Consider the following 16,314-nt stretch of genomic DNA (forward strand, 5'->3'; position numbering starts at 1 on the left):
GCATATTTTTTCAATGCTATTGACACAATAGTCTGGTACGTGTTCCTTCATCACCAATTATACGTTTTAATAACAGTATAATAAAACGGTTAAGTATGTAACTAATACATTTGTCTATTTAAACGACGAGTTAAGAGGCATAGTAATAGTATGAGATTGGTGAACAGCAGTCAATCGCAGGGCAGTCACAAATCAGGATCAGGCTCGATAATTGAATTTCCTCTATATCGATATTTTGTATAGTACAACAGCAGTAAGACTCGGTAAAGTCCTGTACTGAAAATAGTGAGACACAGTCAGAAGCTTGTCAGTGCTACGTTTAAAGCCGCCTCGACATTAGCTCCTTGTCTGTACTGATTCCTCCGCGATTGGCTTACTCCTGAAATGGATCGAAACAGCTTTATCCTAATTCTGCTGACGACGACATAGTTGAACACATTATCGCGCCAAATAAACAAATTGGAGCGTATACATTTTACCGTCTGCGATCAAAAAAAGCAAGATGAATCTTGGAATACGTTCAGACGATCAAATGCCGTTTATTTTACAGGCAAACAGACAAACTGACAAGTTATCTGTGGAACAAATAAACTGGAAAATTAGCCAGATTAAAAGTGTGTCACAGTTTGCTCTGGCGTTGAGTGTTGGGGTAATGGTGGTTTTAGCTTTGATTTTTCCAACGATTTCTGTAAGGACTGGTTCGTTAGATGTGCAATTACAAAAACATGAGAGTCGATTGGTTCAGCAAGAAGCAACGATCTTACACCAAGAAAAAATACTCATGGAATTACAAACAAATATTTATCGTCTGCAGGTGAGTTTCGTGTCAGACGCGAGTGTAATGTGCGTATGATGCACGAGGACGGTAATAACACAAGTGTTTACAAAAGATAGTAACAAACTTTTAATCGAAAAATGCGAGTATTCCGCGTGTGATTAAAGAATCTTTTAACATAAAATGTGGTAACAATTGCACAGTATTTTAAAAGTTTACATAGTAAAATAATTTTGAAATGGTTACTTTAAAAATACACCCACATTTTAAGATTACGTAACAATTGTATTTTTTTTAAACGTTAATTGAAAAAAACAATAGTCAAAGCATTCGTTTAAAAAGAGAGTAATGGTATGTCTTCAAAAAGCAACAATAATGTTTTTGTTTTACTTTTTGTATGAATAATTTCGTTTGGCATGTTCAGTAGAAATATTCTTTTTAATAAAAATAACTCGTACACTTTTTTTCGACATTTTGTACTTTCAAATTCAATACGAAATACATCTTGTTAAATATTATTTTAATTTGTTAAAATATGTACGTTGCTTCGATATAATCACGTCCACTTATTCGCAATTATGTTTCCACTTATAAATACTTAGGTAGTCAGCTTAGTTCTAAGCAGGTGTAATTGAATAATCAAAACAATTAATTTTCATAAATTTTGCTTTCGTGAAACTCTAATTGACATCCACTGTGTCCACACTCTTGGCACGAAAACAAAAACTTTGTTAATAATAGGAAGAAAGTAATGTTTTGTCGCGGTAATATGTAGTGACGGTGATAAAGATCGGCCGGTTCACTTACGTTTGTAGAGAAACCCAAGGGTAAATATTCTTGCCACGTGTAGCAGTTATCCGTCACTTAAATCCATATCAATAATATCGTTATTTTTATAAAAATAATTTGATCGAATAATTATTCAAAACAAGCCGTTCGTAATATATTCTGTTCGTTTTTTGCGAGTTATCCGTGATTCAAAACCATATCATTAACATCTTTATTTTAGAAAATATGACCTCAATTTTAGGTCGAATAAATATTCAAAACAATTTTTTCGCAATAACTCTGTTCGTTTTTTACGCAATAGTCTGTTCCTTTATTTCGCGCCATGGAATTCGCTTGAAAGCAAAAATGTTCCATAGAAAGTTTTTATCATTCGTATCATCATGAATTTTCCTTCGTAAAAAAAGTTATAAATATTACCAAGGTTGAAAGAACCCAAAGGCAGCAATAAATGGACATTTTTATAGGGTTAATCTTTTGGACCTTTTACTTGTTAAAATGCCCGCCACGTAAGGATATTAATATGGATGTTAATTCCTGACTTACAGACAATCAGTCGCCTTCTACCACATCATAGATTTGTTTTTAGGCAAAATTCAATTAGTTATTATTTCAGATTTTACAATATTCATCGTATCACAGTAACCTTAATTCAAATGCGCAGGTGTGAAAAGTGTGTGTTTACCAGGAAAGCAAACTTACTATGTGTAACTTAATAGCATATTGATTAATTTGTATAATTGTATGTACTTGGGTTTTAGGAGGAGAAGGTAATACTGTCATCTATTAGGTAAAAAAGTATCTTAGATTTATTTTATAGTGCAGTACTATTAGGCCTACTTCTTTCTAAAGCTCTGTCCACACTATAAAACTAGTTTGACAAAAAAAAGTTTGATGTGCCCAAACATGGTAGTAATATGACATCATTGTGTTCATATATGGGAACATCACATTTTTTTGTAGTTTAATATTATAGACAGAGTTTACGTTTTCTTCTTTTCCCAATATCCAACGTTTTGGTGTGTTTGGGAGTTTCTGTTGCAAAAATTTTTACAAAGTTGATTTCTTTCATTGATCGGTCGTGGCAGTAAATACGTGTCACTAAATAATCTGTTGTCTAACCGGAAAGTATCGACGACAAAACCTGTGCAAATTACCTCTCAGGTTTGTTTTCACCTTTTTCACCACTTTCATTTCGTCAGACTATCTTTTCCTGAACCGTAATCAATATGAACCAAAGTTTCACTTAAGTACAAGTCGTCGAATCTTAATTACCACAGTACACCTAAAACTGGCTAAATTTGTTCGTATATCACATACTCTCCAGTACTAATTTCTTGCTGATAAACTATACCACATGAATTGGTCTAATTTTAAGTTTAGACGTGACATTGATATGTAATGTCAAAGTTCAAACTTGATAAGATCACGTTTTAAGCATCCGCTTTTTAGTTCTAATTCTTTTTTTTTATAAACTATATATACCACAGACGTTGATTCATTAAACATTTAAATATTTTATTTTCAATTCAAATTAAGAAGAACAATACTTGTATACATATTGACGGAGTTATACCACAAGTTCAAATTCACAGGCTTATGACGTCATATTGCACGCTCCAGTAACTTCATAAGATCACTTAATTGTTGACGAAACTGTTACCACGCTGTATGATTAAAGTAAAGTTTCATAATTCTTATGATATGTTTATATCATATTATTTAAACAAAACTTTCAACAAATATTTTGTCTTTAGCAGAGGTGGTAGAATTCGCTTGCCTGTAATTCTTTTTCCCATGAGGCTTTTTAATGCAAATTTTGTCAGGTTAACAAAGGCCTACTTTTTATCAAATTTTTTGATCCAATTTTTATAGGACACTGTTCTCTACATTTGTATGATATATGTCGTACTGTTTGTATTTTAGCAATTTTATCATATTTTAGGCCTAATGCTTTATATACGTGACAAGCAAGACAATTTTCGAGCCAGAATGCTTGACAAAATAAAATAATTGAATTCAATTTCTTTTATATCCCCAAATATTGATAACATAATTAGAAATTATCGCACATTTCATTAATGTGATTCCTCCTGAATCTAATTATAGTGAACACGCCCAAAAATTACGGCAATGATCTTTTGACTCATATAACATGAATCTATCCCATTTCTAATTAATTGAGCTCTTTAATGTTGTACTGTGGAATGAATTATTGCCGATTTGGATTAGAGATAATTGATAAAAAGAGGTAATTGGGAATATTTAGTAATTTCCATCTATTACAGTAATCTAATAACCTATTCATCAGCAAACCGTCATTACCAAATGCAATTATTAAAACCTGTGTGTTTATTTGTTTTGTAGTTTCCGTTCAAAATGTTTGTCATTATTCGTAAATAATTATTCTAATTTTTAAACTAAAAAGCTTTGTCATCATAAGGTTTATCGCAAATAGCGTGCACGACGTCATTGCACAATGCATGATGGGAAGTTTTGGTCACGACGAGTCCGTTCGTGATTGGTTGTCTGTGCGTACGCGTCGTGACGTTTTCTCCCAAACCCATCTTGTGCTTGCTTATGCAATGACGTTTCTCGTGAAATTAAGCTATTTGCAGCAAAAGTTATTTTGGAAAATAATGTTTTAAAGCTATTGATTCTGTTATCAGTAATGTTGCGTCCGATAACCGTCATAATTGCGTCATTTAGCTTATTTAAAACGCATTACATTATATGAATTACGAATTGTTTTCATTATCACATTAATGTTTATCTCTTCACAACATTTTCACAATTAGACAGGCAATAAGACTCATTGAAATTGATGTAATAATCACGTTGAAAAAATAGACATAATATTTATAAAAGTCATTATAGAATTATATTATAATTATGTCTTCCTTTAAATTATATGAATTATATCGTTAGTCCTACTAAATTAAGTTTTCCAATTCATATTTGCATATTATATAATTATTAAAGTTAATATATATATTTATATTTCGATAACTGTAGGGCCTAATTTTATAAACGTTTTTATCGAATTCCACTCCATTTTAATGGTAATTTCCATATTGTTCTTTTGTAAATAATTCGTAATTCGGTCACTGACTGTTATGTTCTATGTTATTTGTGTTTAAATAAAATACCATCTACAAAAGAACCCCTCCTTTGGATACCCCTATCTAGGGGATACCCCTATCTAGGGGATACCCCTATCTAGGGGATACCCCTATCTAGGGGATACCCCTATCTAGGGGAAACCCCTATTAAGATAATGATTCCCCCCTTTCCATTCTTTTTTTAAAATATTTGTACTAATGCTTATGTATGGAGTGTGTATGATGAATGGAAAGAAAGAAAGAAAAAGAAAAAGAAAAGAGGACAAAGCTGTCCCTTAATAGGGGTTCTACTATATCGGAATAAATGTCAATTGGACCTAAATCAAATTAATCAAATTAATCTAATTAATGTCAATTGGACCTATATCAATTTCTTCTTTGGTACTAAGTTTCTCTGATAGCCTACTTATATGTGCACAATTTGTTCTTCAATCAAATATCTTATCTTTATTATCAACAATTTCAACAATTGCTACTCTTGAACAATGACAATTTTATTTGTTGTTTTGTTTGTTTCTTTGACGCGCCTTTAGCTCTTGAGTGGTATGTGCGCTATATAATTCCAGTATTATTATCATTATTATTATTTATTATCTAACCAACTTAAATTGCCTTGGTGTTGTACTAATTGTTGTCTCTGACACTCTGATAATGTAGCAATCATCTGCCTTGTAATTTACTACCCAGTAATCAACTAAAACACGACAATCTATTTATGAAGGAAATAACAATTCGTAAAGTTCAATTGATCATTTCCATAGCGATATCGTTTTTATTTTCACTGGAACTACCAAATATAGGTCAAATACAGGTCAAATATGGGTCAAACCCTTATCACAACTTACAGTGTTATTTCAATACAAATATTGAAATAATTGATTTAAAAACGAAATTAACTTTATTAATTAGGGAAACAAAATAAAAGAACAGTTTCGTGTGTTTCAATATCCATAGAATAGAATTAATATTTACAAACCGTATTTGGTAAAACGAGGAAATCACGGACTAAGAAAAATGAGATAGGGATAAAATTAAGAACTGTGGTTAACATAGTTAAAATAGTAAAGAATAAATCTAAACATCACACCTTATTGATATGACTAATGAATATTCATGTATATTTTGTGACGTTTCACGAGGGGTCCCCAACTTATGTACGAAAAGAAATATCGCTTCCGGGAATCAGTAAAATGTGTAGTTGGTAAACTTTAAACCTGTGTAACAGAAAATTATAAGTTCGCTTTAAAATAAAAAAGAAACCACGTAGCTTGTCCCACGTAGAATCTGTATCTATCATCCTGAGCGGAATACCGCGTAGCTTGTCCCACGTTGAATCTGTATCTATCTTGAGCGGAATACCGCGTAGCTTGTCCCCCGTAGAATCTGTATCTATCATTCTGAGCGGAATACCGCGTAGCTTGTCCCACGTAGAATCTGTATCTATCTTGAGCGGAATACCGCGTAGCTTGTCCCCCGTAGAATCTGTATCTATCATTCTGAGCGGAATACCGCGTAGCTTGTCCCACGTAGAATCTGTATCTATAATCCTGACCGGAAACCGCCCGTCCTCTCCGCGTTGTGTGTAAATGGTCATAATGAATAACATAGATTCTATATTAATTGTATTACCGTAACCGCTCGTCTTTGTAAACTGGTGAACCTTATACAGACCCGCCCCGGATTGAGTACCCCTCCGAACTTAAACTAACCAGCCTCAACATTATCCCCAGTTCTTGGGATGCGCGCAATAGTAACAAACATGAATTTTATAACAAGTAGCCGAACAACTCTCTCTATTATCGTATAGATTATATACGACGCACTAGTTTTCATAACCAAAGTATTTAATCCTACTATCCAACCCATATTACTATTAATATTATAGGAATTATACAATACAATAACGCCTTTCCTTGCCAAATAAAATAATATGTAGTTTTCCCTACTAAAAGCAAATTGTTAGAATGACATCACAGCCCAACACATGCAAACGGTTTAGGCTGGTAAAGAAAATGATTCGTAATTTCCTACGTTGAGGTCAAAGCTGATTCACATTATACAGATAGTAACAGGTATGATCTATTTTTAGATTTATATAAATCCGTTGGAAGCTTTCTATGAAAAAGTAGGGTCAATTGTTAAGCTCTGTCTACACTGTCAAATAGTGTGATGTACCCAAATATGGTAGTGATATGCTCAAATATGGCAGTGATATGCTCAAATACGGTATGGTATATCGACAAATGACCAGGGTAAGTTTCTCACAACATTTGGCGCTTTATAAATAGAGGATATTATATTAATTTCGATAATATCATCTTGAACTTCGACCTTGTAGGCCTATTTATGCAATGGATTCGATAATTTCTATAGAATCATTTTTTTGTTTAGGTAAATTGATACAATCTGTAGTTTTGGATTTGGAATATATTGATAGATCACTGCAAGAGAAAAGTTGGTGTTTTTAGTTCTGTGTGTTATTCCAATAAATGCACTAAAAGCTAGAAAATAAGAGTGTGGTCTAATGGGTATGCATTCACCTTCCAATAGTAGAGTTCTAGGTTCAAGTCCTGTCTATTTTATTTTTAAAATTTTTCTTTCTCTTTCTCAAAGTAGTACTGTGTGTGAATACACGTTATGTCATTCTTTGTGTGAATTAAATATTTTTTATAAAGTTTATGAATTATGATTCGAATTGTTGTTTTGTATTATGTGGCTATTTCGGTTGAATTGCACCGTGTTACTATTGTATTGCTTAAACAAATAGTATTAAATATTGATTTATGATTTCTCAAAATTAAAATAATTTATTACTTTTGCTGAATCGCTTCTGACAACTTTTAGAGTTGTGTGATTCATTAAACAAATCTTATTATTTTGTCGTAAGTAATTTGAATAAAGGTATGTTATTGATGGGTTGTGCGACTTAAACACAGCACTTCCGCCAGTAACACACTGTGCAAAGCAATTTTGAAAGCACAGGAAGAGCGCTCGATCCTCAAACGTACGTGCTGCCTTAGACAATGTGTGACATTCGAATGAACGTATAGTTATGTTCAACCTTTTCTTCGTAGTAAAGCTTGGTTCCCACTAGAACATAACGCAAGGACGTAAACGCAACGCAAGCATTTTAACCAATGACAAGCGAAGTTATAGACAGTTAGCAATCACAAGCGAATAAGCCATCGCTTGTGATTGGTCAATTCACTTGCGTTGCGTTACGTCCTTGTGTTGCGTCGCTAGTGGGAACCACGCTTAAGCGTGGACACAGCTGTCTGGGCTGGGTGAAACAGTATATTTCTTTGTTTAAATTAATGAAGTAATGTGCGTGGCTTGTTACACTTGTCTGTAAGCGCATTGCAAAAATTTGACCAATCAGAACGCGGTGGATCATCCGAACTGTCGCTTGTGATTGATCGACGCAAAGTGCTGTATTGCGTAATCACAAGTGGGAACCGACGACCTAATAGTTCTGCAAACATCGCAGGGCACTTGCTTACGTTGCGTAAATTGCGTTACGTTGCGTCACTAGTGGGAACCACGCTTTACATACTACTGCAGTGGTCTACGGTCTCGGAAGCTTAATTCACAACAAACTTAGTATAAGATCTATCCAATTAACATGTGCCGTGATCTTACTCTCCAATAGACTTGTTCCAATTGCCACAATTAATAATCAATGTTTTTGTCGTCGGTTCCCACTTTTGATTACACAATCACTTTGCGTTGATACGTTGCGTTCTAGTGGGAACCAAGCTTTACGTTTTGAGACAATTGATCGAATTGCCACAAATAATTAATGTTTTTGTCGTCTGTTTTGTTTATTTCTCATTGTTGATTGACTTCGAAATTTTCTTATAGAAAATATCGCAGACTCAGCATCCCGTGTACCAGGCTATAACATTTCCATGTTAAGCCTATTATTAGATTACAATTGAATAAATTCGTCTGTCCAATGGTAGTAGAAAGTAGGGCTGGGTGAAACAGTATATTTCTTTGTTTAAATTAATGAAATAATGTGCGTGGCTTGTTACACTTGTCTGTAAGCGGATTGCAAAAATTTTGACCAATCAGAACGCGGTGGATCATCCGAACTGTCGCTTGTGATTGGTCGACTCGCTTGCGTTGGGCATATAGCATTGTGTCCAAGTGGAAATCATGCAAATAATGCTCTGTAGTCTAGTACTGTATTAATGTTTCTCTATGGTATGATTTAATAAAAGAGTTAAACCTTTGTATCTGCTTTATGTTTACAATTTATAGAATATTTTATTAAGGCATTAATAGTACCGTACACAATATGTGACGCATTCCGCACCAAAACAACATTTTTGAGTGCCTTGCTCGAACAGGTACACAAAAAGAAACCCGTTTGTGTACTTAAGTACTGTAAACACATATTCACAAATAATATCGTGCATGTGTGTTTCTGTTTAATTTTTCGTCATCTGTTTCCGCAAATTTAATTATGTTGTGTTTGTGTGTCTATATGCTGCCTTAACCAAGCGTGGTTCCCACTAGAACGCAACGCAGCGACGTATCGACGCAAAGTGTTGTATTGCGTAATCAGAAGTGAGAACAGACGACGCAATAGTGCTGCAAACATCGTAGATTTCACGCAGGCGCGCGGAGGCAAACACAATGATTGGAATGGCATTTTCTTACGTTGCGTAGATTGCGTTACGTTGCTAGTGAGATCTACGCTTGAGAACCGACGACGCAACTGTGCTGCAAACATCGCAGATTTGAGTTTACGCAGGCGGGGGCAAACACTATTATTGGAAGGGCATTTTCTTACGTTGCGCCACTAAAGCGTGGTTCCCACTAGCGACGCAACGCAAGGACGTAACGCAACGCAAGTGAATTGACCAATCACAAGCGGTCGCTTATTCGGTTGTGATTGCTAACTGTCTAGTGAGAACCAAGCTTTAAACGTAACACAAGGACGTAAACGCAACGCAAGCATTTTAACCAATGACAAGCGAAGTTATAGAAAAGCCGCGCGCATCCGGGAACCAACAGTTAATTCGTGTACACATGTTTAGTCATCTAATTTATATTATTACTCTATAATAACAAAACATCATTTGTTATTTCCCTTTTTCGGTTACACTAATATCAAGGTCACGCCTCAGGACAAATTAAATAAATGCTATAATTTGTATAATAATGAATTAAACATTAGTTTTCATTTTTGCTAACCGTAGGCATATTACATAACACGTTTTATTACTCAGTGATATTTATCTTCATCTAGTACACGTTTTTGTACGTGCAGATTGTGTTATTAATCGTACAAGTCCCTCGCCTTACTCACCAAAGTGAAATATATAACATAAAGAGCAACTATATTTAAAACTGCAACAGAAGTTGAATAAAAACACGATATACAGAAAAGAAAAGTAAAATTTTCACTCGAAAGCTACGCCCGACACGACCATTTTAATGTTCTCTTCTGGGAACAAATTATACAGCTCTAGGCCTACTATCGTGGGAAATATATCATAATTGTGGCACTGCTAGGTCAATATAAAAGATAGGACGAGCTAGTACGAGCGTTAGGCCTACATTACGAAGAAGTACCGTATTACGTTGAGTCAATTGCATTACTGAAACCACGTGTGTACTGTACACCTGTTACAGGTGTATCACATTGGCACACTACATGTGATATCATTGAATTGTACAACAGGTGTTAGTAAAGCTGCGCTTAATATACCAAGACACACCTTTTATATAAAAGTGCGGAGTTCTTTGACCCTAAGAAATGCAAAGGGGGGGGGGGGGGGGTGGGGAATGAAATATTAAATTTAAAAAATGTGACTACACGTGTTGCTGACTGTATAGGTAATGTTTAGGCTTGCCCAAAGTCTGTAATTATTTCGAGACTTTTCGATGTTTGTCTGAAAAACAAGCTAAAGTAATATACATATGAAACGCCATATGTGCCAAAATATTTATCTTTTTACTGTAAGTCAAAACTCCCGTCTGAAACCCAGACTAAGGGAATGTTGTTCTATACTAGTGATATCTGTACAAAAATAATATACAACGGCTCCGATCCTATTTATAAGTTTGAAATATCCCAATAAAATAACAAAATATGTTATGAGTGGTACTTGTAGATATGAAATGATAGGATAGAATAGGATTTGATCATCGTTATAGGAACTATACATTTTTCTAGTTTCCGTCTGTTTCTCAAGGCTGCACCAGTTCGGTCTTCTTCCGCCTGTACCCAACACCGGCTGCAGCCAATACAGTCAATTACGTATTCACCAGAGAGCCTAAGGGAGCATCAACTGATTTTAAATGAAATAATAATACATTATATAATGTACACACATCCATGATGAATCACTTTAATTGAACGAAACTTATTTCTGATCTTTTTTCTTTCTTTTTCTTTCATTAAGCGTCGTTATTTTGCATAGGGCTTTACATTACGGTACAAACAGCATCAAAAGGCAAAACTATATGACTGTATATTGTAAATATATTTTTAATCTATATTTTACAGGAGGAATTATTACAGTTAAAAAATAAAACTAATAGAGAAGAATTTGAAAAGAAAAATATACAAAAACGATCGTTAGTCGAAGGGCAACCGACAGAAATACAATTTGTAGATGGATCATCTGCTAACGGTGAGTTTTTTATGAAATTATTTTTTAGAGGCGTATCTAAAAAAATAGAGGACAGCCGCCTATTAAATCACTGCCAATTATATTATAATTATTATACTGTATTAGGTAAAGGATTGTAGTGCAATGATATTGAAAAATTCTTCTGATAGCGCAAAAAAACACAACTACCCCCTCTATTTTCAACTGCACTACAATAGTTCCCGTACTGACAGAAATGATAAAATGCCTAGGCCTACACCTTTGTGATTCGTTAAATACATTTGTAAAACTAGTATCATAGCACCGTTGCTTGGAAAAGTAACTTCTTTCTTTGAAATAAGTTAATTTAGTACAGTATAAGTCGATAATAGAATAAAAATGATTTCGCAACAATTTATGATAGCAGCAAAAAACACAACTACCCCCTCTATTGGCAATCGGCTGTTCACAATAGTTCCCGTCTCGCACCGGAATATCATATTATTACCATCATTAATAAAATGCACCTTTATTTTTCATGAAATACTTCTCTAAAACTACTATACTTAGCACCTCCTTATGTATAGACCGCTGATAGCTTTTAAACAAATTAGTTTAGTACGATACAGTGCAAATAATGTTTTGAAATGGTTATGATAGTAGCAAAAAACACAACTACCCCCTCTGTTTGCATTCACATTTACAGTTCAATAGTTCCCGGCCGTACTGGAAGACAAGCAGAACAGAACAACATGGGAAGGTTTTAAAACAATTTAATTTAGTACGGCACAGTCAGGTCCAATAATGATTTTTTAAATGTTTTTCTTTGTGTATGTATAAACTGCTTTGTGTATTTTGCTAGCTTCTTGACCTCATCTTAGCCCAGCCCAGTAAATTGAGATTGTCTGCACTTTGTCTAGGCTGCTGCGCTGCAGGTTGTCACTCTGTATACAATTCCCCAACCCAAGTAAACAACTCGATATGGCACTTTCTTTTATCCAGTTTGACTCATCTTTAATAAATTACTATCTATTTCTAATATTTTCAAAAAGAAACATACCTAAAGCTAGATAATATCTTATGCTTTATATTATTTTCAATCCCCTCAACACTAATTTTTATTGTTTTCAGTTCAGTAGATGTTAGACAGTATCCCTATGTCTGACACTTCATGTACAAAGAAAAATGTCCACCTAGCAAAGTCTGGAACTATAGTGTAAAAACAAATTTTGGATTTCATCTAGTACATGATGATATTACACTTTTTCTAATAGATGTCGCTATTATGATATCGAAAAGCAATAATTAAGAATTAAAAAATGTTTTTAAAGTATTTTTATATGGTTGTCATCTGCCTTGTATTTGTAACAGAGTTTCAATGCATGTTTTATAATAATTCCCATCACACATTTCAAACTTGTCAGATGACCATCTCAAGATCGTGAGAAAAGCCAAATGTTTCTTTAGGCGTAGTCAATAGGATATTTATCAAATATAGTTTTTTATTTCAAATGCCATCTGTCACAAATGTAACCATATTGATTGTCACTAACCGGTCCCCCAGTGACAGTCTGTCTGTCAGCCCCACCCGAGCTCTAAAGACACGTTACACTATTAGCTTTGGTAATATTAATATTGAGGATCAGTTTCAATTATGAAACTATGTATTAGGACGGATTAGCCTATTTTCTGGGAATGACTGATGTAACTGTACTTTTAACCTTACTAATTTAATTTACAATGAGGCGTGCTATTCTAATATAGGTCCCTAATAAAGTTGTATACATATTATGTATTTATAGCTAGAATGTATGCATATATGTGAGGTAAAATCCTAATATATTATAGTTTTGTGGTCTAACAGTCTGGTGCTCAACCTGTGAGCAGAGAGGACAGGTTTGATTACTGTTACATATTTTTTAAAGAGAATGACAAACCTTTTGATACAAAATTGTTCTACATTTTTTCTGTGAAATGATTTGCTTTTATAATGTGTATTATAAATAAATGTTGTTTTTAACGTGGATAAAGTTTCAACATTAAAAATCATAACTTTTTTTTAAACCAGATTTTTACCAAACTGTAAGTAAACAGACGACAAAAACGGGTACAAGCGGGGTTCAAATCCCCACAATAGTCCTACGAGGAAAAGATGGGCGGGATGGACGCGACGGTTTGCCAGGCCCAACTGGACCTATTGGAGAGGCAGGAAGGAATGGGCACGATGGAACCCCTGGCTTGCGTAAGTATATTGTTATTTCTATCCAGGGTTTTTTTGGCTGTATTGAAATCTCGAGAGGTGTTAATAAAATTATGATTTTATCGTATAGGTCAATCTTATACATTAGTTACGCCAGTGCACCTCCCCAAAGACTTGCTAGTTCTGAAATAAAAATCAATTTTCTCCCACTTAATATCTTCCTCGACTATTTTCCATTGATCCATTGTGGACTGTGTGATTCATTGTACATGGATGCATTGAACATTGTTTTACATAATACTTGGTTCCTACTAAAGACACAACATAAGGATGTAACGCAACATGATGAGTTGACCAATCACAAGCGATAGATTATTCAAACTGTCGCTTATGATTGGTCAACAGGCTTATGTTGCTGGTGTTCTATTGTGAACCAAGGTTTATTGATGAGGCAAGCATTGGACTTGTTAAATCTGTTTAAAAGAAAATTTCTTAACAATCAATTTTATTTATTTTTTACAGAAACATTGGAATAATTAATTTAATCCATGTTTAAATTATTTAATTTTGTTTAGCTGGACCACAGGGTATGCAAGGACTTCCCGGGCTAAAAGGCGACCGTGGACAGCCTGGATACTTATATGGAGCTAACTGCGGGTCAATAGGAAATACGTATATACGCTGGGGGAAGAGAATATGTCCCAAGTCTGCAGAATTAGTATATCAAGGTATTTAACTAAAGAACTAAAGAAAGTTGATGTATACGATAGCCTAAAGTTTTGTTTACAGTATCAAACTAGTTTGACAAAAAATGTGTGACATGCCCAAATATGGTAGTGAAATGCCCAAATATGGTAGTGATATGATCATCATGTCCATATATCGGCACATCACATTTTCTTATAGTGTAGGCAGAGCTTAAGACATAATTTCGAGAAATGACCAATTTAATTTGTAATTGACTGTTTTATTTCTTTAACTTTCCTAATAGTATGCTAAATTATTGTCATCTTTTAGGTGTTGTTGGCGGTTCTTCGTATAACCACGAGGGCGGTCTAGCAGATTTACAATGTCTCCCCCACAATCCGGTGTTGCACCGTCCGCTACCACCAACACAGCAGGACAGGCGAGCGTTCATATTCGGCGCCGAGTACAACACACTTGATTTCATGCCATTACGGGCGCTACACAACCGAGGAGCCGTCTGCGCAGTCTGTCGTGTTGTTCAACGTAGCACTGTTCTGATGGTACCGGGCACGAGCATCTGCCCCGTAGGCTGGCTTGCTGAATACGACGGATACTTGATGGCTAGTTCGTTTGAAAGTAAAGGCAGGCAGACGTCAGTGTGTGTTGATAGAATGGCTGAAGCAAGATCGAATTCTCTTCCGGTTAATGAAAATGGTGCGATACTATCCCCGGTAGAAAGAGGAGCCTGTGATCGGAGTTCCCTTCCGTGTAGGTCATATGCACGTGGTGCAGAATTCACTTGTACCGTTTGTACCTTATGATATACTAATATCATACAACAGAGTAAATCAACGTGAGAAGAGTGCGCTTTGTCGACATGGTGTTAAGTACAAACAAATAGAACAACCAACCATCGCCTCCGGGCTTAGAAAGTGGCCGTCATTCTCTCGTATAGAAAAACAATAAACAAATTAATTTTGGTTTATAGTACTAAAATGTTATTGTCCAAAAAGAAAAAAAAATCTAAAAATATATAAAATGCAATTCTAATTAAAAGTTGATGTTTTTTGTTTAAAGATATATTGTCCCTTGAAACACAAAAAGATGAAGGTCAAAATATTCTAAATTTAAATTGGCCATATCAAAGTAATATTAAAGTTATTCACTTTAAGTTGAAAATTCGAGCCAAAAGCAACAAGTTTACGTAATTAACAGGTAAAATAGTTTGATTACATTTCGTCTGGAAAATCGTCGCAAGCGAAAGTAAACAAAGATTTAAACCACGAGTACGCATTATGCATGATGCTAATTAGGATTGTTTACAACTCGTTACGGTTGAGAAGGTACTTTCACACAGATTGTGAGGAAGTTTTATAATTATGCATACAGACTAGCCAAACAAGCATGTTTCATTATGGGATATGTTTTGATCAAAAACTTTGACTGGAAGTCAAAGTTATTTTTTTAACCAAAAAACGTCTGTATTTCAGTTAAATGATTTTTTTTCCGACAAATTTTTGGTGATAGTTAATAACTATTATGATACTTTAAAATGACCCACCTTTTTTCGAAATCTGTTTTTTTTTGTTTTTTTTTTATTAGTCAAAGGGACAATACATCTTTAATATAGCTAAAAATCACTTTGACCTTCATTTGTACATCTGTATGTATTTTTTGTTTATTTTTACGTTTAATTTCAAACTTTCTGCAATATGTTTGTGCCGACCGTAATTTTGAATAAGCAATATTGTGAACAAATGGAGAAAGTAGACATGAATTTGTTTATGTCAGTCGTCAATGGATACTAATAATAATAGACAATATTGAATGGACGTGCTAGTTATGTTTTTGAACTATTATTTGAACATGATAATTTTGGTCAAATTATTCTTAATTTCAAATGGATTAAGAATGAAATCAGAAGTTTGTGTCATTCGTCACTGGACACTGATAATAGTAATAATAATAAAATCGCGAAAAAACGTTTAATGTGAACTATTATGGACTAATACAAAAAATAGAGAATGAAGAATGAAGAAATGAATTTAATTACGTCAAATGACTTATTTAAAAATTGTAGTTTTTTAATATGTAAATAAAGTTATTTTCCATATATACAGTAGTGTGCGTTGTCTTTTT

General features: G+C 34.2%; 1 protein-coding gene across 1 annotated transcript; it reads left to right on the forward strand.

The window, feature by feature from the left end:
• Nucleotides 1-167: 167 nt before the first annotated feature.
• Nucleotides 168-16,281, forward strand: LOC140058794 (uncharacterized). Its single transcript, XM_072104537.1, has 5 exons — nucleotides 168-814; nucleotides 11,204-11,330; nucleotides 13,357-13,530; nucleotides 14,064-14,216; nucleotides 14,506-16,281. The coding sequence occupies exons 1-5, from the start codon at nucleotides 503-505 to the stop codon at nucleotides 14,994-14,996; spliced, it is 1,257 nt and encodes a 418-aa protein (XP_071960638.1). The 5' UTR covers nucleotides 168-502; the 3' UTR covers nucleotides 14,997-16,281.
• Nucleotides 16,282-16,314: the final 33 nt, after the last annotated feature.

This window comes from Antedon mediterranea, chromosome 9 (genome assembly GCF_964355755.1).
Source record: "Antedon mediterranea chromosome 9, ecAntMedi1.1, whole genome shotgun sequence".
Classification (NCBI taxonomy): Eukaryota; Metazoa; Echinodermata; class Crinoidea; order Comatulida; family Antedonidae; genus Antedon; species Antedon mediterranea.